This window comes from Urocampus carinirostris, chromosome 5 (assembly GCF_059441175.1).
Source record: "Urocampus carinirostris isolate Australia breed hairy pipefish chromosome 5, RoL_Ucar_1.0, whole genome shotgun sequence".
Lineage (NCBI taxonomy): Eukaryota > Metazoa > Chordata > Actinopteri > Syngnathiformes > Syngnathidae > Urocampus > Urocampus carinirostris.
In genome coordinates, this window is record NC_142353.1 from 13,596,757 (window position 1) to 13,624,716 (window position 27,960).

A 27,960-nucleotide genomic window follows, 5' to 3' on the forward strand; every position below is an offset into this window, starting at 1 on the left:
TGGAGACAATTTCATTAGATGTAACCACAAAAAGAAACCAAATCCAAAGAAGATTATGTCAAGTGTGAATCTGTGTCTGGTTCTATCCTACATTCATCCTCCCAAAAGCATTTCCACCTCTATCGTTATTGTTGAAATTTTCCTATGATCTTAATTTATTCTAGATGGGTATTAAGATCAATTGTGGAACTCTTAAATTTGGCTTTTTTAAAAAGAGATCATTAGTAAGTTAATGTAAAGGAATATCAAGTTGGTTTCAGTGAACTAAATCCTAGAGCATGGGTGGCCAAACTACTGCCAGGCTTTTTGACCCGCGAAACGAAAATGGTAAATATATTGGGAAAAACCTATGTAATTGTAAAAAAATACTACTACTAAAATTTGTTTTTCATTTTGGTGCCAATCATCTCCAGTGTCACTTCGTGTGTCTCCTTGCCCAATAAAAAATCTATATTTTCATGAAGCATTAATGTGTACTGCGCTCAAAGCATTTTATGATAGCTGGCTATGTTTTTCTGTACTTGCTTTTTTAATTATTTTGTATTTATTTCATTTATCAAGAAATCTATCAAATTATGAGCAAAAAAAACTTCTGGGGTAACTTAGTTGTATTTGGAGTTTTTCAATGCATATTATCATATTTAGTGCTGAAAAACAGGGACATAACATATTAGTTTGCTTTATTTCTGAATGACAATTTTATGGATATATCTACATATAAACAAATCATGAGTTAAATGTAATATGTACATGTACACTACCGTTAAAAAGTTTGGGGTCTACCAGACAATAGACTTTCTGAAGAATAAGTCACACTTTTTTTTAATCGTTCAACTGAGTTGCAAAATAATTAGAAAGTATAGTGGAGACAAGACTTGAGAATGTTAGAATAAATGGTTTTTATTTTAAAAACGCTGCTTATTCATGACAGAAAACAGAAAAGGTATTGAATTTGAGACCATTGGCAAATATTAAAAATATATTAGACAATTGTTTCTTTCCTCCTGGCCTTGGCCAATCTGCCAAATTTATTTAACCCAAAGCGGCCCGAAACTCAAAAATTCAGTACAGCCCTATCCTAGAGCAAGGTGTGGACTAGTTCGGCACCGTCAATGGTTCTCGTATTTTTATTAACACAGCATCGCATTTTAAAACACCTTTTTTGTGCCGTTGTGAGCATGAAAATATTCGAAACAAAAACACGCCCTTCAACTTTTCTACAAATTTCTCCATCAAAATGAATTAATTTGCATAATGCTAGCGACGCTTCTCTGATTAAGTGACAAAATTCTGTGACATTGAAAGTAGTACCCTTAGCAAGCCCACCACAGCGCAGAGCATCTTCCAAGTCCCTAAACAAACTAAACAATGATTTTCATATTATCATGTATATTTTCATAAAAGGAAATAAAGATGTCAAGATACTTCAGGGTTCAGAAAGCTTGAACTATATTCCGAAAAAGAATGCAACAGGCCATGCAAGTTGAGAAAGGGTTTCCTATCTGTTTTGATGAACTTGTCAGGCCGGTTGTTGCATGGAAGCCACTTTGAGTTTTCTTTGGGACCTAACGATGCTGTCGGTGCACTGAATGTCATTTTGGGAGCTCTGTTCTCATTCCCTTGTGAATCTGTCCTCTGTTTCTGTGGATGTGTCATTTGCAGCCTTCCTCCTCCTCCTCCTCCTCCTCCTCACTTCTCCAAACTCTGACCTCATGCCGACCTCACGTTGACTTCTGGCCTATATGTATATATATATACATTTATTTTCATTTACTGGTGCCTTTTCTTTGGTCTTTTTTATTTTTTAAGAGTTTTGAATATCCCACTTTTGTAAGAGTCCACTCTGTATATGATTCCACTTACGTAGTTGTGTGTGCACTCAGCACCCACTGGGAGAGGGGAGGTGACCCTGTCTCTTGCTCCCCTACTTTGCGTCTGTGTCCATTTTCCCTCGCCTATTTATTTTCTCTTCCTCAACAATTTCCTTTCCTTACCCTGCTTGTCATGCCAGTGCAAGCCTCCCTTGCATTTGTGAACACATAGTTGGATGTTTAGTTAGAATCACTAACAAAGCATGCACCAGTACCTTTGCATGTTATGCCTTCTATAAGTGCTCTTTCCTGTCTTCTCCGTGTTTTATATTTTGAGGACGAAAAGGATTTAAGCTTTTTTTTTAGTCACAGATTTTCATTTAACATTAACAAAGTTTTGTACTATGTTTTTATCAATTTTATGTGGCACCTTTTCTATGCCAATTCAAAAAATGTTTATGAAGTGATAATGAGGTTGCTAAACAAAAACCTCTGCCTTTTCTTAAGTCAGAGCTAAACCTACCTGATTTGCCATTATAAATGTAAAGCTATGCCTCTTTTATACTACATTTACATATACAATATTGTGCTAAAGAAGTTGCTTAAGGCAACAATTGCTGTTTAAATATTTTTAGTATATGATTTAACTTTACCGGTGTAGTGCATTAACATCTGCCGAATCAAAATAAGCAATTTAATTGCAGTCTTTTTCGATGGTATGCTGTTTTTTCAGATATTTTTTTTACTATGAACATATGACTAGGTATACCTCAGTTTTGGGCCTTTTATTGAATTTCAGAAAGTAACAAGAGGCTCCTTACTTAATGTTCATTCATGGTCCTCCATAGCAGTGTTTCGCAATATATTATTGAGTAAAAGGACACCTTCTTTGATAGAAAAAAATATCGAACCACAAAAATCCGTGGAGAATGTTTGAAAACAACATGGAGCCCATCCCTGCAATCATCGGGCAGTGGGCAGGGGACACCCTGAACTGGTTGCCAGCCAATTGCAGGGCACACAGGGACAGGGAACTCGCTCGCTCATTCACACCTAGGGACAATTTGGACCGGCCAATCCACCTGAAATGCATGTTTTTGGAATGTGGGAGGAAACCGGAGTGCCCGGAGGAAACCCACGCAAGCACGGGGAGAACATACAAACTCCGCACATTAAGTCTGGTAGCTGGATTTGAACCCACACAGGAGGTTCCCAAGACCTTAGAACTATACCGCACACGCGCTAACCACTAATTATGATTTAGAGTGCAAAATAAAACAGTTTAATCAAACAAAAATAAGTTACTTTATTTAGTTCCTTGTACTGCCTAATGATTTGATCATATTAAAGCGACTGGAATGGGTGAATGTTACCATTACTTGGCTGATCACAAGAGGAAAGTAAAAATACTGAACAAATGGCATGGTGTTTTGCCCCGTCACACTGCTTTATAGAATTTTTGTGAACAAATTTGGCCAACCCTTGGTTTAAGCTGTACATTGAATCGCATGACCCACTTTTTGGGGAACCTTTTCTCTTTCAATGAATTCATTTTATCTCCTTCTGTCTTTCCGCTAACTTCTCAAGTAAAGACCAAAGCTAGTAATTATAAAAGACTATTCCATAGTAAGTAGATAGATAGATAGATAGATAGATAGATAGATAGATAGATAGATAGATAGATAGATAGATAGATAGATAGATAGATAGATAGATAGATAGATAGATAGATAGATAGATAGATAGATAGATAGATAGATAGATAGATAGATAGATAGATAGATAGATAGATAGATAGATAGATAGATAGATAGATAGATAGATAGATAGATAGATAGATAGATAGATAGATAGATAGATAGATAGATAGATAGATAGATAGATAGATAGATAGATAGATAGATAGATAGATAGATAGATAGATAGATAGATAGATACTTTATTCATCCCCGAAGGGAAATTCACATTTCCAGCAGCATCCCTGAGCTGAGAACAATACAATAATAAGCAAAAATAATACAATATTAGTAGAACACATTTGACAATCAATTACGCAACTATGCTTTCCTGTCTTCATTCAGTTTAGTTTATTGACAAAAGAGTTATCACCATCTTTCTTTCTAAATTTTTTGATGTATCACCAGAAAGGGAGGAATCCAAATAACTGCAACTGTTTATTTTCTTGCGTTGCAGACTCCTGTGATACATAGTTGAACTCAATAAGCTCAATAAGAACATACTTCATCCATGAAGTTTTTTTATTTTAGTTAAAATCCAAACAAAAGATAGTATTGGAGAAGGTTTGGCCCATTTAATAACTTTAGTCATATGGAATGAATTCCAAGGCCCCGCATTATCGATCTGCAACATTCTCTATAAATGTAATAAAACATAATCCTGTTTGTTGGGCATTAACATTTTGAGAGAGACATCGACTAGCAACTTGTCTCTGTGATCCTCCTTCAACAGTAGGGTGTGTGAAAGTTTTAGTGTAGCATGTAGGTCACAAGTTGGTTAAGGTCGCAAGTTGTCTCAAATGTCTGCTGCACTCTCAGCAAAGCTCAAGCATGAAATGGATGAAACGCTAACTCCTGTCAAGTGTCCTTTCGCGCTCCTTCTGCTGTGCATGTACTCATGCTTGTGAGGGGTGCTGGGCTGGGGGCTTGGTGAATACCATTTTGCAGCCTCTTTAGTTATGTTGTTTTGTTTGTAATTTTATTTTACGGAAGATGTCAAATGAATTTATTTTGATTTATTTCAAAAAATGCTCCTTCTGCTAGGATTTAAAATGAAAGTGCTACCCTACATATCTGTCACAGATGTGGGAGTGACCTGAGTCCAAAGCCACTCATGAATGTAATTTTGTTATTATTATTATTTTTGTTTGACAACATAGAAAATTAAGAGTTAATGTTTCTGGTATAAGGAAAATGTGTCTATTGCAAAAAATATTATTTTATGATTGACAAATAAGATCCGCTCATTTGTTTTATTATTTTCTCAAAAAAATACATTAGAATATAGTATATATAGTATAGAAAATTGTTTTCACTTTCGTTACCATGCTGTATTTCAAAAGATAGAGTAGGTGGGAAGTATTTAACAATATATTAACATCTCTCTAATTTCCTTGTAGAAACAAACTTGTCTACAGTACGAGGGACAGTTTCTTTTCTTATTTTAATATTTTTTTAACTTCTTTTTCTGGTAAAATTATAGGTTAACTGATCAACACTATCCGGTATAACAAATGACAGATAATTTTGCTCATTAAAAATGACCTTAAATTCTGTACGACAGAGTTCACCTGATTAAAATCCGCATTCACGGAAGAAACTTTGTTTTTGTACAAGCCGCACTGGATTTTAAGCCTCAGGCTCAAACAGCCATGAAAATGAACTCATTTCTTCCATTTCTTACATTAAAAAAATCGGAAAAGTACCAGATTGTGCCAGGTGATTAATTATCAAGTATATTTTTTCCTATCAGCCTGAAAACTGTGACAAAAATATACCCGATAATTAGTCACCTGCTGCCACACTAAAATATTCAATCAGCCAATGCTAATTGTTAGAAAGATTCCAAGCATTTAAGTACCATAATTTTTGTCGCACTTGTGTACATATTTTAATGCCAATGTAATTCATTCTGAACTGCTGCGCAAATTGATTGAGATTGGTAGCTGGGGACAATGTGTTAATTTTTCTTAGATATTTCCCTGCCGTTTCTGCCAAGACCGCGATATTACTTTATGGGAATCTTATTCTTACAATCATGCATTTAATTGGATCCAGTTAGATGATTGGGCATTTGGCTTCCGAAGGGAGTCATAGTTACCTGCGAAGTTTACCCACAAATTTAGAGCACTTGTCAGACATCAGAAATCTTTGTTTTAATGAAACAGTTAGATTCCCTGGTCTGCACCAGTTCTAAGCCAGCCTAGGCGAACCAGCAGGGACCAGCCACTGGCCGACACCCTTGCGACTATCCGCCTCGCAAAAACTAAAAAGATAAAAAATAAAAATAAAAGCTGCACCTTATTTAAAGTGGCATTTTCTAAAATCTCATTCTAAAAAGTAGCGGCTTGTAGTCCAGAATTTACAGTAATTTTTAATAAATCTTGATACAAAAACATTTTATAATAAGCTGATGGAAATGCTCATGGAACAAATAAATGTTTCCTCAAAAAACTATTATTTCTATTCTATTTCCATTCTATTTATGTTCTATTTGTATTCTAACTGGCTATTCTGCTGTGATTGTTTTGAGACATTTGAGAGTGCGAGTGTGCGCGTGAGTTTTTATATGAATGAGTTTGCCTGAATGCATGCTTTACAGCCTGATGACAACAATAACCTGCCTGTTATCTTAGAGTGGTTTGAATGCATGCCGAATTGATAATTTGGCGTGTCCGGTTGAGAGGCACAGAGCGGTGACAGCATGTTGTTTGGACAATTTGGGTGGGGCTAGTCGGGAGTTTCTGTTTGCATAGTAACTGCTGTGGTTTCCCTGCAGGTGACAGCTGAGCAGCATCAGTCTCAATTGGGTCTTAGTCTAAAATTGTTGGTCCATATGTGTCTGCTGCTGCTGCCACAGCCACTAGTCCCCGCCCCACCCCTTTCTACAGCACTTGCACCCCCCAGAGGTAAGATCGAGCCTAAAAAAATTCAGCCTGACTCGACCAAGGGTATTGAAGCCCTACCCAGGCTGAGCCCTTCCAATTAACTTGATTTATAGGACCAAGTCCGATGCAAAATTTTTCATATTTTATTTGTGAAGACACAAGAAGAGGAGAGGTGATTAAGGAGAACAAAATGAAAGCCGGTGTTTTGTAATTAAATTTAGGTTAATCAAGACTCGATAAACATTAACATCTTTTATATTTCTGTGTGGGCGACACGGCGGCTGAGTGACAAGCGCACAGCCCCACAGTGCGAAGGTCCAAGCTACATATTCAGCGACTGCAGCCTCCCAGTGTTTGGATGTTCTCCCTGTGCCGGTGTGGGTTTCCTCCCAAAAACATGCATGTCAGGTTAATTGGCCGGTCCAAATTGTCCCTAGGTGTGACTGAGCAAGTGTGTTATCTGTCTCTGTGTGCCATGTAACTGGCTGGCAACCAGTTCAGGGTGTCCCCTGCCCATTGCCCAAGGATAGCTGGGATGGGCTCAAGCGTCTCTGCGACTGTGTTAAGGTTGAGTGGCACAGAAAATGGATGGATGGATATTACTTCGTCTGCAGAGTTTACATTATAGACAATCTTCCATTGTTGACAATTTTTTTTAAGAGTTTTAAGGCTGTCCGTCAACTTGATGGGTTTAGATTACAACAACAATACAACCTTAAAAATTTAACTCGACACTTTAAGAGAAAGGGGTATCTCTGGCTTTTCGTTTGTTTTTTGCTGCGAATGTCGCTGTTGGTATAATTGAGTGAACATAAAGATTTGACCTTCTAGGCCCGAATTCGGGTAAGGTCGAGTTCGGACTCGGGCTTGGGCTTAAGATCTTACCTCTGGCACCCCGCCCCCCAAACCCACCTATAAAAATCCTTCCTCTCTCCTTGCTTTCTGATTGTCTTGACTCATTCCTGTGTTTGCGCCTTCCTTTTTTCCCATTTCCCAATTTTCCCAGCGGTTGGGAAAAGGTGCACCCTCAGGAGCACTCTCCCCATCCCAGGTTCTCTGTGCTGCAGTGGAGAGCAAGGCGCGGAGGCCGGGTGTCAGTGTGCTTCTCTGTGTGTCGCTCCAGGTTACGGGCTGACGCAGGACGAGCTTCTGTCCCCAGCCTCCATGCAATACAGCTTACCCTCGCCTCTTGGCACTGAGGCCTACTGGCAGGAAGTCTCCAGCATTGACTGTGCACCAATCGCCACCACAGAGGAGGACACCCTGATGGAGATGTCTGACGTGCAGGTATGGCCCTCTGGCCATTCCCCCTCCTTAGTGCCCGTGGAGGACTCCTCACTTGAGTGCAGCAATACTGAAGATTCAGAGAACCTGCTCGGGCTTCCTTATGGGAGTCTGGGTCGACCGGCCAGCCGGGCCGGAGTCGTTATGAGTGGGTCCATTGAACTACCGGAGGATGATTCCGAAATGGGAGTTGACTCGCTTAGCACCGCCACCCCAGCTTCGCTCGGCGGAACTATAGCGGGTATCAATCTTAACGGACAGAACAATGGCCCGGGGTCCGAGGCGAGTTCGGAGATGTCAGTCGTCACCAGCACTCCTGGTGGTAATGGAGGAGGAGGCGGAGGAGGGACTCCAGGCTCAGAGGATGGACTTTTTCTCATTGCAGGACAGCAAAGGGTGTATGCACGACTCAGTGAGTCACCCAGTCTCACCTGTGTTGCCGATCGGAATGGTGACAGGTGAGTTCGACCACGCCCCTCCTCCATCTATCATGCCAGCTTAACAATGAGTCAAAATTAATTTTTTGTGGTGCAGTGATGTTGATGGGTTTAAACATGAAAAAAATGACATTTTTATGCTCTCTAATTTTTTTTTATTTTCCCTCCCAAAGTGTATTGAATGACTAAACCCTGAAATATTTTAAATAAGCGAAATGTTTTTTAGGCTATCTTTAAAGGGACAGCGCATATTATTTGATCCCTAGATGTTGCTGTATGGTGTAGTGCATCCAAAAACGATTCTAAAGACCGCAAAGAAAAAAACAAACTACAGATACAGACTCATTTTTTTGCCCAGCCTTTTTAATGTTTCTGGCAGAGGTGCGTCGAGTAGCCAAAAAATTTACTCAAGTAAAAGTACTGTTACTTCAGAATAATATGACTCAAGTAGAAGTAAAAGTAGTCATCCAAAAACTTACCTGAGTAAAAGTAAAAAAGGAAAGAAGTACTTGGTAAAAAAATTACTCAAGTAGTGAGTAACTGTAGCAACGTCGTATTGATTGATTTTTTGAAACCAACCAATAAAATCATCAAATGATCAAAGTCCATCCAATCAACAAAAAACAATCAATTTAAAAGTAGATTAAAATAATAAACATAAATTAAAGTGCTTAAGAAAACAATAAGATAAAAAAGCATAAATCAAATAAATAAATTAAGCACATGGAGCAAGTAGCAATACTTATCTTAACAAGCTCTGCGAGCAGAACAACAAGCAAACAAAGGAGACATTGCATATTGTAGCTGGTGCTTGGCACCCTTTGCAAGGGGAACATACTTTTGATGTGAGGCCAGGGGTGCTCCTCCTCTTCTGTGTTTTCATAGTCGGTATTACTACGTGACATTTTCGATCTGTTTCATCCGTAAACAACTTTCCCCCCGCTCAAGTTAAATAGGGTCACCTGACGAGGCGACTACGTTTGATTGGATAAACATTGTAGAGCCTGGCGGAGTTCTGCGTCAAAATAAATGCGCTTTAGCGGAGACGGACATACGCGTACTTACGTGGAGGGGATTTATTAAGTAACGAAGTAACAACTTGAATATTGCCTCATGTAGCGAAGTAAACTTACTGTTTTTTCTTCACGAATTTTCTCAAGTCAAGTCAAGTCCTGTTTATTTGTATAGTATACTCAAGTAAAAGTAAAAGTATAGGGATTTAAAAATACTCCTAGGAGTACAAGATTTCCCAAAACTTACAGGGTCGTGGAGCGCTGGATCCCATTCCAGCTACCTTCGGGCAGTGGGCAGGGGACACCCCAAACTAGTGGCCAGTGTGTTGCAAGGTGTATTCTATGATTCTATTGCAAAATATCTAGATTCAATATAAATGGTCCAACAAATTGTATCTAAGAATGGGCATATTGGGATGGAAGGTGGCGTGGCACAGTTCTGAGGTCATGGGTTCAAAACCAGCTACCAGCCTTTCTGTGCAGAGTTTGCATGTTCTCCTGTGCTTGAGTGGGTTTCTTCCGACATTCCAAAGACATACATGTCAGGTTAATTGTCCTGTTTAATTTTTACTTGGGTGCGAACGAGTAATATGTCCGTCTCTCTGTGCCCTGCAACTGGCTGGCAACCAGTTCAGGATGTCCCCTGTCCTTTGCCTGAAGATAGATGAGATGGGCTCCAGCAACCCCCACGATCCTTAAAAAAGATCATAGGTTTTACTATCAAAATGCATTGGTAGTAGTTTTTACGTTTGTCACACATATAATTGGTGTCCAAGAGAAATGTAGGGAGCAGGCCACTGAAATATGTTTGCAAAACACAAATTTGAGTTGCACTCCGGACATGATTCACCTGGCGTCTGTTCATAGAAAATTAAAAATTGAAAATAAAAGCATCTTAAAAATAATTCAATTTTAAAATAACTTTTCCATCCAGCAGTTTTTATGAAGTATGGGTAATCACCTAATAATTGTATTTGCTACATGTAATCTATAAGTTCTTGGTCTTCGCTTACAGGTCATCCAATGGTGGAAATGGAAACGGTGGCAGCTCGTTCATTTCCTACATGCAGGATCAGACGGCCCCTGGCTGGATCCCAGTCTCGGACCCACAGGCCTGGGTGGCCAACCAGCCTAAGACCAGGCAGGTCATCGACACCATGATATCGTCCTGCTGCAACTCCATGGACGGAGACCAGTCCCGTTTGTCCCAGGAGGCTTTGCTACAGTCTTCGAGGGACACGGATATGATACGGGGGCACTTCCGGGGCACGCAACCTTTTGAGAAAGGGTTGGGCTTTTCACATCGGACACCAGAGCTGAAGGCCTGGGAGGACGTGCGCTTCAAAGGACAGGTAATCATTGCAGCAAACAAGCAGGAATTTATTTGGATTGTGAGTGTTTTACACTTATTATTAGAAATGTTTTGCAAGGTTATATGTTTAGAATTTAGTATACAAACTATATAAGGAGAGACAGTAAACATTGCTGTCCAAGGTGATGCTTTAATGTAATCAAATACAACATTTGTGCAAAAACGTTCTCTAAAAGTAAGCAACTGAACTGTGAGCTTTTACGTTAAAGTGCTTGAAGTTCAGGTTTTACAGAACTCTGGATTGCAAATAAACACCAACAGACAAAACCTACAGCACTCATTGTTACAAGCAGGTAACAGGTAGGCTACTGTTACATTTGGATTCAAAATTTATGGGTGCCGTTCTCGTTGCTTGTTTTCTTCCTCGGTTTTCCACTTCTGTTTGCTTTCCTGCATTTTTACGGTTATATGACATCTAAAAAGTCGATTCCTGGGAGAAATGGCTATTTTAAAAATCGCCAAATACAAAATCATGACTTTTCGTCCCACCCCTATTGGACACCCCTAGTAATAGATGTTAACATCTTAAAGAGTAAAACCTGAACCTCAATCTGATGGTAATATGATGATGTGACTTTTACAAGGACAAGCTTTCTTCAGCCCTCGTATCGGATCTTATTAGCATGACGTATCCCACGCCAAACAAACATTCAGTTGAGCAAGTTGCTGTCAAGGTGAACTAGCAGTCGGTATGTTTTCCGTCTTAATTTAGTCTTTCGAAAAAGCATCAGATTCCTCACACTATCTCAAAACTGAACATAAAACAAGCGCACTCGCAGCCTGCGGCCCAAGATGGGCACAAACGTGTGGGGCCAAATTTAGCAAGAATTCTCACTGTACGACTCATGTTACAAACTCACCGCCCACTTGCTGACTTTCATGACATCACACCGTAGAGGACAACCTCGACTGTGGAGGTGCTGAAGCTCAAATGGACATTTACTTAAGGAGCGGCATCGCTCTTTGTGTGATTGGCTTCCCGTCAGCCGGCGATGAGGCTTTAAGTATTATTAATTAAGATTTTGTTTTGATATTATGTTTTACTACATTTATACTTTATGACACCCGGTAGGTGTTAAGTTATGACTGAAGTAGCTTGAGGTATTTAAAGCCCACAGGTCACATGGTCAAAGTGGCAGAGAGGTGGGATTAGAGCCCCCTGCCCCTACCTCTCTTCCAATCTCTATAGTCATTGACAGAGGCTTCCAATTCATTATTGGGAAGGAATTGTGTCCTGAGGGAAAAGAAAGACCCACTGCCCTATTTTATGGAAGGATAGAGAAAAAGTGTGACGCTGAAGACAGACCGGGGGTCTGCAGCTGTCACCTGTTTTGTTTGGAGGGAGGAGTCCCTGAATGCTGGGCGAACACGAAACATCTTGCACATTGGGGGCCATTGCAGGTCCGTGTCCGATCCTAGTGGGGCCATGTGGGCCCTAGTGACGGAGCTCCTCTTCAGCTTGGTGCTGTTGTCCTTTCTGGTGATCAGCTGTCAAAACGTGCTGCACATAGCCAGCGGTTCAGTGCGTTCGCTGCTAACCCGCGTTCACCAGCAGCTCGACCGCGAGCTTGGCGAGGCGGAAGGCGTGGCCGACGAAGAGGAGAATGTCACCACCAGGGTGGTCCGAAGGAGAGTCATCCTTAAGGTACTTCAGGGAGGGAGGGCAGAAGAGTTGGCGGCAAAGTTTGGATTTATTGTGTTGATGTGGAAGACTTTTGCAATTTGGTCAAATATGTTTTTAAGCTCTTGTTTTGGACAACTTGACATTCTTTGATTTGTTCATTTTGAGGAAGCCGGGTAAAAGTCTTATTTCCTTAATTTTTTTCACTATAAGACACACTGGTTTATAAGGCGCAGCCCCAACAAATAGACTTTTGTCATGTATATTTTTCATACATAAGGCGCATCGGATTATAAAGCACATGAAATTAAGACTTCAGTAAGAGCTTCTGAGTTCATCCCAGCGTTTGGGGCACTGTTACTTTACCACAAGACCACCAGTGGTACAGATAACACACAAAAAGGCATTAGAGATCATCTCATCACACACTGATTTGCATAGTGCATTCTGAAAGCTTAAACAGTCTCTCCCTGTCTTCACCTGTGCCTTAATATGCATCTTACATAAAAGAGCTTGTATTGTAGTTGTTGAAAGACTTTCTGTTTTCTGTTTCTGCCTTTCCCAACCTTATTCATGCACACAAAAAACTATTTATTTTTCATATAATAAAAATTGGTGAGTAATATCAGTATGAATATTGCTAATTTTCATGTGACGTCACACACATCCCGAATGTAAACAGTAGGCCATATTGGATGGGTGCACTAAAGATGGTTTGATGTTGTCTCCGGTCTACACTAATTATGTTGGATGTTCAAATTAAAGCGGAATGTGAAAAGCTTTTTTGTGACTTTACAGTTTATTTCGTAGAACTGTTACCTGGTGAGTGGAGGCCAGAGCGAAAACATCACTTATAGTGCATCATTCTGAGAGACTGGGCACGTGCTATAAACCCTAAGCGAAAATACTGTGCCGTTTCCCGGCTGAAATCATCTCAAAAGAAAGCCTCGAATGTTCCTGAAAGCATGGCTGATAAGAGTGGGGAGCATAGAAAGGCTCTGAATTAAGGCAATGATACCCTCAGGTATGGTCGCGGCCTTACCTATGATAGTGTGCCATTTGCGGGCTGAAACAAGTCCCAGAGATAGACTAATTTAAATCGTAAACCTCCACGACACGGTTTTCTCTGGCACGTATGGGTCTTGTTTGTACATCAGTGAACATGTTGTTGTGACCTACCCTGGAGAGTTTAACAATTGCGAGTCTAGAGCTTATTCGCCATATTTTGAATGCCAATCCCACTAATAATAAGGTAAACTAGCACCCATCCAGCATAGCCGCCACTACCTGGGTTGCCCAGATGTTGTTATATGGTAAGGGACTATCTACAGTGCTGTGGAAAAATATTTGCCCCCTTCCTAAAATCATTGTTTTTTCCATATGTATCACTCACAAAGGTTTGAGATCATCAAACAAATTTCAATATTGCTCAGAGACAACCACAGGAATTACAAAATTCGGTTTTGAAATGTTAATCCCATTTATCAAAAAACACAAAAATCAGGAAGGGGGCAAATACTTTTTCATGAGACTGTATTGTTCTTAATGATCATTGGCCACTATGGCAATTGTTTTTTCTAAGCAGCTCCTTATGGCCTTACCAATTTCAGCTAATTTTCCTGAATGTTTACTTCTATAACCAGTAGCTCAACTTATCCATTTACCATATACAGGGAGATGAGGCAGAAGATCTTCCTGGGGAGCAGATCAGTGAGGAGCAGTTCACGGACGAGCATGGAAACATTATCACCAAAAAGGTCAGAAACATGTCTATGAGCTGTTATGGAGCAGGTGTAGCTGACTCCCTCAACATTGACGCCGTCAGATTGTCCGAAAAGTTGTGCGACGAGGAAAGGGGGAGGATGGCATGCAGGACGTAAGCATGGACGGCTCCCTGCAGGACGCCAACGAGCTGGAGGTTGACACCGAGCAGTTCATGAGCTACGCCATCCTGGGCCGGGAAAGCAGCAAGGTGGGCTTCTGATCTGAGCCGCCTCTGTCGCCACCCACTCCTGAAACCTCCCATCCCTTTAGGACTGCAAAAAATCAGATAATTAAGTCATCTGATGTGGCTCTTTGATTGACACCACGTGTCTTGCTGAGGCCTGAGTTGGCTGGCATCAGGATCCCCATGATGCTTAACATGCATGAGCTTCACTATCATGATGATGATGACTTTATAACAGCAGCTAAAAACTGGTGATGGCCAAATGCTGATCTTCCAATGTTGAACTGAATCTATTCTCGAATTTTCTGGCAAGGAGGAAAATTTTCCCGTTTTGACCCATCTCGGGGGGCAGTCACTTTGTCACTACGATGACGATTCACTCACAGTATGTGCGTGTTACTTAAAAACAGTTATTAGTTGCAGTTACTAGTTACTTCATTCAAAATGTAATTCAATTATAAGAATATTTTTATTTATAATTCTGATCATATAATTGTTTATTTAATACATTTCAGTACTAAGAATCAAGTCAATTACCACTGAAACGAGATTGTTCATGTGTCTATTTTGTAGTGGTCATACTGCTGTCCAAATGTGGTATTTAAATTGACTTCCCCTTGGCATTCATATTCACAACACTGAGATTACCAGTCCTTTTGTTATCGGATAGTGGTAGAAAAAACACTTTGCTGCAAATTCTTACATTATGTTTATATTCTTTATGTTTGTTCATACCTTTACCTCCGTGATAGGTTACAAAAAGCAAACCAGCCCTAAAGGGTGAGGATATCAAAGAACAGCAACATTATGGCCAGAAAGTGACAATGATGTAAAAAGTGCGTCCTAGTCGAAATAATGAGCGACAGTGTGGAATAATAATCAGTCAAAAAAACAAACAATCCCACTCCTGGCATTCTATGCAATCTCCCTTACAGGTGTCCATACCGAAAACAGAATAAACGTATTTTATGCTAGTTTTCATTGAGCATTTTCAATATAAGGCTATCAAATATTTTTTTTCTCCTAGTGCCAGTATTCGGCGTGTGACCGTTCACCTTGGGAAGTTCCAGCATTGTGCCGCAATGCTGTCACGACTTGAGTTTCAATACTCACGAGACACCGTTCATTCACTCCCAAGTTACTCCAGCTCGCGTAGAAACCACTTAACTGCGCCTAGCTCTGGCTTGTACCATTTGTGTCCCAATCCCTCATGAATGTCAACTCATTAAAGTCTGTGCTACTTCAACTGAGACCATGTGCTCACTTCTTCTCCACTATCATGTCCAAGATTTTTTTATCTTCTGCTGCCACCTATCACTTCTGTCCTTGCCTGCCTGTTTAGATTGTTATATATGTGTATAATTTCTTTGTGCCCTCCTCCCTTTCTTCACCTCTGACTTTTTTTTTTTTAATCCTGTCCATCCTTTATTGTTTGCTTTGTTTTTTGCCTTCCCAAACTTTTGGCTTTGCTATTCTACCCTCCAACTTTTGGCTCCGCTCCTGTCATCCCGTCTCTTCCTCTGACTGTAGCCCGATACTGTGGATACTGTGAAGAAAGGTGCTCAGATAGTGAAATGTGCCAGCCTGCGGAGAGTTAAGCAGTGAGGCAGGCTGAGCGCTGCTTTCCGCAGGTACGGGACTCACCTAAGGTGCGCCTCTTTATGACCCCTTCTGGGCGAAACCATTTAATCTACTCTCCTCTGTGGATTAAATGACACTGAATGTACCCATAGACCCCTTTCTGTGCACGCATTGTTGAGGCAGAATGACGGAATTCATGTCCGTTTATACCAGCCCATTGACAGAAAAAGATCCTAGATCGTAGGTACCAACATCTCAGATAAGCAAAAGGTATGTGCAAGCAGCAATATGGCGATTTTATTTTAGTGATTAAAATCTACTTTTAAAAAACTGTCCTTTTGATTGACGATACACACAGATTGCGCAAACTACTTTGTGGAGCTTTTGTGTGTGAGTTTTTCACCTCACATACAATGCCGGTTCATACTGGGTAGGTAATAAGTAGAATACATTTTTATGGCAGCAAGTTAAATGGATAAAACGAGTGGCTCGGGTGACCAGTTCCTATTTATTATTATACTAAATCTATTAGTTTGCCCCAATCGTAGAAAACGAACATTCTATTCTAGGCATTGCTTTTGTAAATTGCGACTCTATAAAGGCATTTCAACATATAAGTTTTACCTGGCTCTGTTCAAACTCGTACTCCTACTCCTGCTATTTTGGGTCAACAGTGTGCACACATCCTGTGGCGATCCAGTGATGAAGTAGGCTGGAAAGGGGTCTATAACTTCACTACTAATCCCACTTCAATGAGGAAGGAGGATGACTTGTTAAACCTCAAATATTATTTACAATGAGCCGCTGTGTGTTTGTGTACTCACTCGACAATGTATTAGGTTTGCATGGCCAAGCGAATAATAACAGTAGCAATCAATGAACACACTTCAAAAACTCAAGTAAAAGCATTCTGAAAAGATGCCAAAGCACAAGGAATAGTATAAACTTCCAAGCCTCAAAGAGACCAAAACGAACCATTATAATTTACTCATTTTTTGCCCTGCCTATTTGAAATTTTTTGAATACCCACAGTTGCAATATGGCAGAGAAGAATCTTAGTTTCCACTAGGTGAGACTGTTATGTAAAATAAATGCAAAATTCTCGACCGAGGAGTGTTTTAAAAGTTGCACGTTTGTATGATATTTTTGCTTTTCTTATCAAAGGTGGGGTTTTTTTCAATTAATGAACTTTTTTTACGCAAGAAGTCACTAAATAATGACCTTTAAGCCTACTGTTTTTTTATTTTATTTTATCACATATTTTATTTTACTATACTCAGTGCTTGCATCACCATACAACAATATACATACATGTGTATAAATAAAAATATAAAACTATAAATATAATACATACCTAAAATGAACAAAATTATCTACCAATACAACAGTGTTCTATTCGGAAGTGTAACATGATTTCTATTCAAGCTTTTGTGTTTTATTTTAGAATACGTGGGACTTTTGTATTAGATTACTGTACATGTGTAGTCTACTTCAATAATTTTACTCTTGTAGCAAGGTTTGCTCCTAAATTCAGATAAAATGTTATGAAGTCAATGCAAGGTGTATTAAACACACGTGCTAGGGAAATGTTACTCTTTGTTTTATTTTCCATTGTTTTACTCTTAAAAGCTGCTAAATGAATACAGACGCTGCCCGACCTATGAACGAGTTAGGTTCAGACGAATGTTGGTAAGTTGAATTTGTTCGTAAGTTGCTTCAGTGCTATATTTTGTATGTTTAAGGCTTGTATAAGTAACCTGTATTGTTTTGTACTTATAAAGAAACATTTCATAAAATAATAAGCCCTATAAAGATAAAAAAGGGAGGTTCTACTTACTTTTGGGACTTACGCTTCGAGAGGTCCTCTTTCATGGTAAAAAGTGACCAAAAGAAATAAATAAAAATAAAAGAAATTCAACTGCATCAAGCTTTCTTATTCCACTTTCATTTATAAAGATACGACTCGCTTCTCCTTTACACTTTACACCAACCAGATTGAATGGATGCACGAGATGTTAAACAATAAAAGCGTCAAAGTTCTTAGCGTGCTAGCGATACAGTACACGTTGTTATGATTTTGCACGAACCCGGAAGTAGAAGCAGGATTTCTTCTTCTGTGTGGATGCTGGTTGACCTCTCACAGCGCTACGCGGCAGAAAGACTAGTGGGATGTCCTGTACTCGTAAAAAAGGTGCACACCATACAAAATCTAACCTACAGCAATTTCCGGATATTTTTCGTTGTCCCGAAAAAAATTATCGTGTCTACCGGAATCCGTAAGTCGAATGTTCGTAAAGCGGGGAGCATCTGTATTCTGAATGCAAACAGTATGAGACTGGGGTTTTTTCAACATGTAAAATATTACCAAATAACCACTGTCGTTCAAAAATATTTCATTGTAGTTGTACAAAAGATATATCAGTGTGTTAATCGCTAAGAAAAAACAAGTGAACAAAACTGATCCAGTCGTTGACAATCGTCTCTCCATCTCATTTTTTCTTTGACAAAGTTCCTCTCTGTGTTCTTCATTTTTCTTCCAACATCTGTCAACCAACTCACTAGTCACACATCTTTTCTATTTTAGATATTTTCACACAAAAAATGCAACTCTTTACAGGTGTTTTTTTTTTAATCTCTGTGTTGATTCAAAATGCTTCTTTTCGCAGTCAATGTGAATTTCCCTTCGGGGATGAATAAAGTATCTATCTATCTATCTATCTAGTCATACGCTCTCAACAATTGCAACAATATCAGGTTGATTTAAACTCACTTATCATCACATTGAGGGCGTACTTTGTACCAACATCACCTGAGAAAATATTTATTCTATGTCCCCACCAATACCAAAGACCAAACCAATGCCCTTTGCATCACATATTCACATGCTAACCATATAGTTTATGTTTGTTGTTAGCAGTTAAGAAACACAAAGTCCTCATCGAAATCCAAGGTTTTTGTGTAGTATGTGTGCATGCATATGTTGATATACGAGCGTGTAGTACACTCTTCCCTAAATATTTGCTATTTCATGAATGTAAATAATAGATGTACATTAATCAAGGTTTGGCAGCCGCTTCTTGTTTGCTCAGATCGTTGGCAAAAAATCCGGTGCCAGGGAACGTGGAGGGTAGAAAAATGTCACCTATGGGCAAATACAGTATCTACTTCATTCAAATTTATTGTAGATCAGTGCAGAAAATGTACCATGCTAAAAATTTATTACAGACAAAGCAAAGACACGATAGCTGCAATTCAAAGGGTTTGAGCTTCATTACGACAAAAGTCATTGTTACCGCAACGATGCGGGATCGATCGGGATTTCTATTTCAAAAAGTTACATTTACATTAAGCTTCAAACATGCCACTAAGCAATTTTTCAGGTTATTGTAAACAGGATGAATGATTAATACACTTAGGTTTATTTGTTTTTCAACCTTCTGTTATTGAAAGCACGCATTTCTTTGAGAATTTCTTCAATTGTCAAACAGTTTACGATATGACCTAAATTAACTATTCTTCTGTGTGTCTTTGATGGGGTTTTTTTGCATTGACTCGGACGGTAGTACAGAGAAATAATTTTTCTAACTAATTTTGTTGAAAATGTTCAACTTACTTTAACCTTTTTTCTAACGTCATTATAATTTTGATTTCTTAAATTGAAGTGAAAAAAAAGAAAAAAATAATATTAAAAATCCGATTCTTTTTAATAACAATGAGACAATTCTTAAAATACTAGTGTTTCTTTCTAAATAAATAATAATACAAATACTTTAAATAGGACAATCACAATGTGAGGGTGTAGCGTAGGCTCAAACATTATAATTATAATTTTCATTTCTTGCTAAGGTCCTCCTCATCTGACGTTGTAATTAATTTATTTCTGCAGCCACCTCTTGTATTTACTATGCTAATGATTGAAAAACTAACCAGATGCCCCACAACACTGATCTGTTTGGTGATAATTATGAAATTGCTTTCACCAATTGAATAAAATAAGACGATTTCACGCGGCAAACCAGACGAGGTTTCACGTAGTACAATTTGTTGGAAAACACTGCATTAAATAAACATTTCTTGTCACAATGATCCCCGTTGTAAACCCTATTTTGTATATGTTTTCAACTCAGGGGCGTTAACACGGGGGGCAGTGCCCACCCACAGATACGGGCTGCCCAACCAGAGAAATTTCGATGTAGTAATGAGGGCAGTCTGGGCAGCGCATATGCTATCATCGTGCGTGTCAGCGGACACGAGCGTTGACTCTCATGCGTCCTACTGCAAGCTCAGTTCTCACATAATATTTTGACTGCGTCAATGTTGCATCGAGAAAGTGGGCATGTGGTGGTTGGTTACTAGTCAAATCTAAATAAATAAAAAACTCAAAAAATAAATAATGTGCTTTAGCAGAGAATGACAGACACATACTTATGTGGAGGGGATTAAGGTAATGGCTTCAATGTAGCCTAATGTAGCCTAATGTAGCGGAGTAAGAGTACACTTTTTTCTTCACAAATCTACTCAAGTAAAAGTAAAAAGTAAAGGTTGAAAAATATTCCTGGAAGTACAAAATGTCAAAACCTTACTCAAGTAAATGTAATGGAGTAAATGAACCTCTGCTACCCCGTCTGGTTTTGTCTAACATGTACTGGTGCTGTGCAAAACATTGTTGGGGTTATAGTAGTTTAGCATGTTACGTTACTTTTTACTGAGAAGAGTAATTGCGTACCAGGAACGCATTCCTTTGTAACACGTTAGTCCAAACACTGACTACTCGCGAGGAGAAATGGTTTTGTTCATTGTATATGTGGTTGACTCCCAAATGCTCAGTCAACATAGCTTGCATGCCAAGTATCCATTGTTACTGTTTCATAAGATGAGATGATAAAACGATTGTCCTAAAAGGAGCCTGCTTTCTTCTGCCCTCAGACTTCCCTGCAGGAATCGAGCCCATCCCCTAAAACTTCCTACATGGACACATGACCGCAAGCAGCCGGCACAAACGAAGAACTTTCGAAAACACACAAAATGAACAAAATGGCAGACAAAGCAAATCATCTGCACCAAGTCTTTGCTACGGCACATAGCGGAACGGTTAATTGTAGTTTTTAATGGCCTTCTTTTTTTTTATTCAAAAGAAAATGTTCAAAAAAAAAAAGGACAAACTAGTAAGCTAGAAGCATGACTTCTTATGAAACAAAAGAGAGGAAAATGTAGCACTCGAAACATGCTTCCTGTTGTCTATGTCAGCATGAGCGACTGTCGCTGCATGGCCTGTCTTAACTACAAATACTCAAAGAGGATTTGGGGCGCAATTTGGCTTCATTGATCCAGGCACACCGGGAAACTCTATTACGCACTGTCAAATAAGGAGCTTACCAGGGGTGTCAAACGTGCGGCCCGCGGGTCAGATCAGGCCCGCCAACAGATTGAATCCGACCCGTGAGACAACGTCGAGCGAGAAGAACGAGAGTAAAAAGAGATGCAATTTTAAATATGTCCGCTTGATGTCGCCGAGGCAGGTCGAGTCACTTACAAACAGACTGGAGGTGTATTTCTTTCTCCTACTCTCTTTCTTTCTCTCTCATGCCCCCTCTCAATCTCAGTCTCTTGTTTTCGCTCTCAGACTCACTCTTTCTTCTATTCCTCTGTCTCTCTCTTTGTCTCCCCTTCTCTTTCGTTTGCTTTCTCTATCTCTCTTTCTCTCTGACTCTTTTTCTCTCTTTCTCTGTCTCTCTATCTTTCTTTTTTCCCCTCACGCTTTCTCTCTTGCTTTCTCTCTTTTGCCTTTCCCTCTCTCTCTTCCTCTCTCTCTCTCTTTATCCCTTCCTCTTTCTCTCTTGCTCACTTTCTCCCTCTCTTACCTACTCCCTATCTCTTTTATTTCTCTTGTTTTCTTTCTCTTTTTCTGTCTCATTTTTCTCTTTCCCTCTTTCTTTTTTGTATCATTATTCCTTTCTCTCTCGCTTTCATCTCTCTCTCTTTTCCTCTCTTTCTCTCTCTCTTTCTTACTTCATCTTTCTTTCTTTTTCATTTTTTTTCTCTCGCTTTCTTTCTCTCTTTCTCCTTTTATTTCTCACGCCATTTTTCTCCCACTATGCTTATCTTTCTCTCCCTTTTCCTCATGTTGTCCCTCTCTTTCCCTTTTCTTCTTTTGTCTCTCTCTTTCTTTCTTTCTATCTTTCTTTTTTTTATTTATTTCTCTTTAACTACTTCTAGTCTGGCCCCCTGAAATTGTTTTTCCCATGTAGCCCCTAGGCCAAATGTGTTGGACACCCCTGGATTAAACTGTATGTGTCTGGTCAATATTATGAAATCCACTGCAGTGTTCTGTTGTTTAACATCCCACTGATACTGCTGCAATATTCCGTCCTCTCTCTCTCCGGCTCCGTTTCCGTTTCCCTCACCTTCAGCTTTTTTGGAGGGTTCAAAATGTTAGCCTCACGTGAGCTTCCCGCAATACGATGTTAGAAGCGATAGATAATCTGAAGGGGTGGTGGACTTCTCCTGCTCGTGAGGTTTCTCTCATGAGCACACAACTTCTGCATCCCATTCGGACCCTCCACAATGTAGCAGTCCCACCCACACCCGCACCTCGCCCCCATCCATGAATGACTTCCACTGTGAAGAGAGACTGATTCGCAACTGTGAGCAACCCGTAGGTCTCCCTCCCTGTGTCGTGGTGGTCTCGTCTCATGCTGAAGCAATAAGCGCTCGGAAAAGAATACGGAGGGATGATCACGGGGGTCACAGTCGGGCTTTTGGATCTGTCAGACGCAGCTTTACTCCATTCAGAAAATGATGTCAGTCCATTAGTATTGCACATTTGATAACTTGGCCTATGCTGAGGTTAGATTTGATAGAGGAGTTATGCTTTGAGAAATATGTCCTGTTTTGCCCTTCACTGTAAAAGAGAATCCTTGAAGTGAAAGTTCGTTATGAGCTAACTCATACACTCCTAAAAAAACAACAAAAAATCTCGCCACATTGGCAGATAAATGTGCTCAATTTAAGTATCTTATGAATTATTTACTTTTCTTTTCTAGTGGAATAAGAATAATAGTCTTTCAAGTAAGCCAAATGCCTGAAAATGGCAAATATCACACTCATTTTTAAATATATTTTTCTATTTTACATAATCATCTTTAGTAGGCCTCACACTTCCTTCCACTGGGCTAGATACCTCAAGAAATATTCTGGTTTATTTTTTATACCATCAGCAGGACTTTTATCTGTAATATTTTGACTCATTTTCAGTGAAATGGGGGGAAAAAAATAAAGGGAAAGTGTGTAATATTTGACCACTAGCTATCACTGTATGATGTGGTGCAAACCAAATAGAAGTGCTAAATGGCACAAAGAAGATTAGAAACTACAAAGACGCAAGGTGACCAAAATACACAATTTTTCTTCTTTTTTTTGCCCAACCTTTTTTAGCTTTTTGCATACCCGTAGCTGCAAGATGGCAGACATTTAATTCAGCTCCCCTTAAGTGATGCTCATGGTATGTAAAATAAATCGTCATTTCTCAATCGACAAGTATTTTAAAAATACACATGCACATTATATGATAGTTTATGTATGAAATCAATATTGCAGTTTTTTACTAAAGGGATTTTTTTAGCACTAGGGGGGCTCTAAATAATATGCACTGTTTATGTAAGCATTTTTTGTTATAGCAAAATGAGCAAAAATAGAAAAACAAGAAAATAATACTTAAAACAACAAATTTGCCATTCGGTACAATGTAAACATTTTAAATTTACTTTTCTTATTTTACTAAATGATCAAGTTACAAAAATGGTCACTTAAGAAAAGAAAATACTCAAAATTCGGTTATTTGTGTACTTTCTTATTTTACTAAACAAAAATATAAATAGTAAAATAAGAAAAAGAATATTCCAATATAAGTTAATCTTTTTCCTGATTCTAAAAGAAGAAAATAAACAACTTCAAGATATGATAAACTATGAACATAATAGTTGAAATTGTGTTAAATATGTTCTTATTTTGGGCGGCATGGCGCGTGAGTGGTTACCACGTCCATGGCACAGATAGCTGGGATGGGCTCCAGCACCCTCGCAACCCTGCTGGGGATAAGTGGTGCAGATAATAGATGGGTGGAAGTTCTTATTTTACTTGAAGTTACAAATAATTTAGAATAGAACATCCAAATTAGGTTCTTTATTTATTTTCTTATTTTACTGGAGATAAATATGTTGGTAAAATGCCCCAAGATACACTAAGATACCCCCCACTCTTCACCCCACCCCAACAGTATTTTTTGACTATATGCAGGCTTTATTTTTTGTTTTGACTATATTGTTAGTCACACACACAAAAAATGCAATAAATAAATATTGATCTATTATGTGTTTGCTTTCTAGCAGCCACAGATGAATGTAATGTCTTGGTATTGCTGTAAATGTTTTGTGTTCATGTATCGACTATTTGCTATGGTTGATGACAAGTATACTGTACACTCTTACTTGTTAAACATCAGCCTCGTTGCAAAAGTTTAACTCTTTGAACAAAGCCACAAAATGCTTTTACCGCATCCTTTCAACATCTATTTTGTGTACGTCGGTGAGTCACGCTTCTCCCTTTCGTTTTGTTCCAAAGGGGTTTCTTTTTTAAAGCAGGGGCTCCTACTGATGTCATGATTGGGTTTGGGTCTGGGGATCTGCCTAATAAACAACACCAGAAAATGTCGCCGGCTCCGGTGTACGGACACCCAAAAAGAATTTTCCTCTCAACTTTGCCACCCCGCCACCCCGATCCCCCCCTCACAAAACTGTCAAAATCCTCGGCACAGTGACATGCTGAATGCATGCAGAGGGACCGATACTTAAGACGGATGGAGAGACTATGGAAGTGACGTCATGCACCGGGCTCATGCAAAAATATTTCGATTGCAAAAATTAGGGAATACATGTACTGTATATTCCTTTTAGAATGGATGGATATTAACGCAATAGCATATTACTCAATACTAAGGAATGCAAATGCACAGATGCACAGAAAATGTTTTTATCATAAAATGCTATAAATATATATATATAAATGAATATATATGAGAATATAAATATATATTTACTTAGAATGCTATGCACCCTTATGTGTCAATTGGGACTCTAGATATGTTATGGATGTACTTTTAGCATCGAACCTTCAGATGTAGCTACAAAGACACTGTTGACTTGTGGGTAATGCCTGCACCTGAGGATGAACGGGGCTCTCGCGACTTTTTCGACTTGTTTTGTTTGCATTTTTTTTATTATCGTTATGGGGAACCCAACATGAATTTGACGTTGACATGTACAAAACAAATCAAACCTAAGAACATCTGTTGACAACCTACTCTGTACACCAGCTCAACATTTACAACATTAATAAAGAAATGCAATGTATCGGTGTGTCTTTTCTTTGTGATTAACAACTAGAGCGTAGTGCTGTAAATAAATACGATAAATATGTGACCTACTTTATTAATTACATTTACTAAAAAGCCAGGAATGTTTGAATTTCACCAAAAGGTGAAGCCAGATTTGACATGACAGGCCCAATATTGTCACATAATCTGCATCGAGAAGAGGCAAAACGATGACAGGTCTTTCTCAGAATGTTATACAATTTAAGATATAAATATTAGAGAATCTACACGGTCAAAATAATGAAACCAAGCCAATTTTATGTTGAATAATTCAAGATTTACTGTTTCAAACTTCAATAGAAAATGGCAAGATTCTGATTTAAGATGAGCAAATTCCTAAATTGTAAAGACTTTCTTTTTTTTCAAAGTCTTTTGTGAACCATTTCTTCTCTTCCAGTGAACTGCATTCGCAGATAAAAACAAAAAACGCAACATTTTTCAGGAACATTCTGTCAAAATGTAAAACTAATTTAAATGGTTTTTGGATAGGTATTTTCAAAGAAAACATATGATAAAAATAGAAAAATATTTCCAAATAAAAATAATTATTGTTCTTTTAGAAACACATTATTGAAACTCTTGAGTATCTTCCCGTGCCTATTTTATGAGAGGGTGGGAGGGGGATAAAATCATGTGTATAAATATATCCTGAAATATTCTTGATGTTCATGGAGGATTGATCCTACCACATGTAGAATTACGTGTATATATGTCAAGTCATGTTTATTTGTATAGCCGTTAATCACGAAGGGTCTCAAAGGGCTGCACAGACCACAGATTATTGCAAACCCCAGACTATTATTACACCATCCCCTGATCTAAAACCTACATGACGGCAAGGAAAAACCTCAAAAACCTCAACATGAGGAAAATGAAGAAACCTTGAGAAGGGACCGCACATGAGGTAATCCCCCTTCCAGGATGACCAGGCTGCAATGGATGTTGCAATAACAAATAATACACAGATATTGTCAACATAAAATATAGGTTATTCATATGCTATAGAGTAGAAGTGGGTTTTAAGCTTAGATGTAAACATTTCCACTGAGGTTGCAGATCGAATCTCAGGGGTAAGAGCATTCCACAGCACCAGGGCCCGAATGGAGAACGCTCTCGAACCTGCGGATCTCTTCTTGGCTCTTATTTATAAGGAAATACCTACAAATATATGACCTATAAAATAAATTAGACATAAATGCAATGTATGAATTTATGAATATTATTATTTATTTTGCTGTACATTTTGTTATTTATGTTGCCTCAACAAGAAGTTATTCAAATGAGGGGCGGTTCATACTGGCTGAGCTTTTCACCTATTAGTTGATTGGCGAGTGCACCGATAAACAGTAATGACAAGTGTATGAATATATGAATAACTTGAATGTTGGCCAAAGGTGTAGCGCGTATCATTAATGTGTTCATTGATTTACATGAAAAATATTTGTAGGCATTGATTTATTTATACTTTTTGGGGCAGGATTGGTCCCCCATAAAAATTTTTGAGCCGATATACAATAATCCCTTTGTTGCTGTATCGCGGTTTACTTCTCGAGGTTTTGCTACTCATCATATTTTCATTGTATTTTATTTTCAAGTTTTTCTAAAAGCCATCATGTCAATAAAACGCTCTGGACCAAAACAGCAGAGGAACATGCTTTCTATCGCCAACATAGTTGGATCTTCCCACATGCTAAAGGAAAGTAAACGTAGTTTTCCATAATATCCACTTGATCGCGACAAAACATCATGTGGAGAAAAAAAGGTTTATAAAGTACAGTACAGTAATTTTATTTTCTAAATGAACCTGTAAATTGGATTTTTTGTTTCAAAGTATAATGAGTATTTAATAAATAATGTTCTGCTTTGGTGATTGAATCTGCAGCAGGACTGAGTGCTTTGGTAGTTGAGTTTGATAGTGTGTAAGAGAAGGAAGCTTAAGGTGAATGCAAATAAGAGTAAGGTAATGAGGTGTCCAAGAGGTGATGAGGTAGGTGGATTAAAGATTTTGTTGAATGTTGTAAAACTGCAAGAGGTAGACGGTTCTAGGTATTTGGGTTTGTCCGTAGTAGCAGGTGGTGGTTTGGAGGAGGATATGAAGAAGAGGGTGGGTGAAGGGTGCAAGGCAATGGGTGTGCTGAACGGATTGTTCAAATGTAGAGATCAGCGAATGGATGCAAAACGAGGATTGTATGAAGGTGTGGTGGTACCAACATTGATGTATGATTCAGAGGCGATGGGTTTGAGAGTAAATGAGGGTACTGGGTTAAATGCCTTTGTAATTAGATGTTTCCGTAGTAGGTGTGGAGTGACATGACTGGAAAGGTTAAGAAACGAGGAAGTAAGGAAAAGAACTAGTGAGAGTTTGCTGAGAGTGTTAATGAAGATGTTCTGAGATGGTTTGGACATATGGAAAGAATGGATGAAGGCAGATTGACTAAGAGAATAAGTAGTGAAGAAGTGGTGGGAAATAGAATGAGAAGAACGCCTACATTTGGTTGGATGGGTGGAGAGAAATGTGCTGTAGATGTGTGGTCAGTTATTTTAATGGATACAAGACTGTGTGCTAGGAATAAATGTGAATGGCGAGCAATAGTTAAAAATGACTGAAATCGACACATATGCTGCGGAGGGAGGGGACAGACGGACGGACGGACAGACAGATACAAAGATAAATACATATATAGATAGATACATACATAAATACATTTAAAGATAGATGGATTAAACAGTTTTACTTCGCGGGTTTTGACAACCGCAGGACCGGATTTGAGTGAAAACTCCGCAAGGAACGAGGGATCACTGTAGTCCAAACTGAGTGCAATTATCCCCGTTGGCCACT

At 38.9% G+C, this 27,960-nt stretch overlaps 1 protein-coding gene across 16 annotated transcripts in view; it reads left to right on the forward strand.

Annotated features, from left to right (window-relative positions):
- ank1a (ankyrin 1, erythrocytic a) overlaps nucleotides 1–22,713 on the forward strand; it is a 129,863-nt gene extending 107,150 nt beyond the window's left edge. For 7 of the 16 annotated variants that reach the window (XM_088335816.1, XM_088335822.1, XM_088335825.1 and 4 more), the window contains 6 exons: nucleotides 7,442–8,177; nucleotides 10,185–10,521; nucleotides 13,836–13,919; nucleotides 13,988–14,134; nucleotides 15,641–15,741; nucleotides 20,618–22,713. In XM_088335816.1, the coding sequence (XP_088191942.1) occupies nucleotides 7,442–8,177; nucleotides 10,185–10,521; nucleotides 13,836–13,919; nucleotides 13,988–14,134; nucleotides 15,641–15,715 (1,379 nt within the window). In that variant the 3' untranslated portion in view covers nucleotides 15,716–15,741; nucleotides 20,618–22,713. Of the gene's footprint in view, nucleotides 1–7,441; nucleotides 8,178–10,184; nucleotides 10,522–13,835; nucleotides 13,920–13,987; nucleotides 14,135–15,137; nucleotides 15,269–15,640; nucleotides 15,760–20,617 lie in introns of those variants that run through there. The other 9 variants (XM_088335827.1, XM_088335829.1, XM_088335830.1 and 6 more) reach the window with 6 other exon arrangements.
- The last annotated feature ends 5,247 nt before the right edge of the window (nucleotides 22,714–27,960 follow it).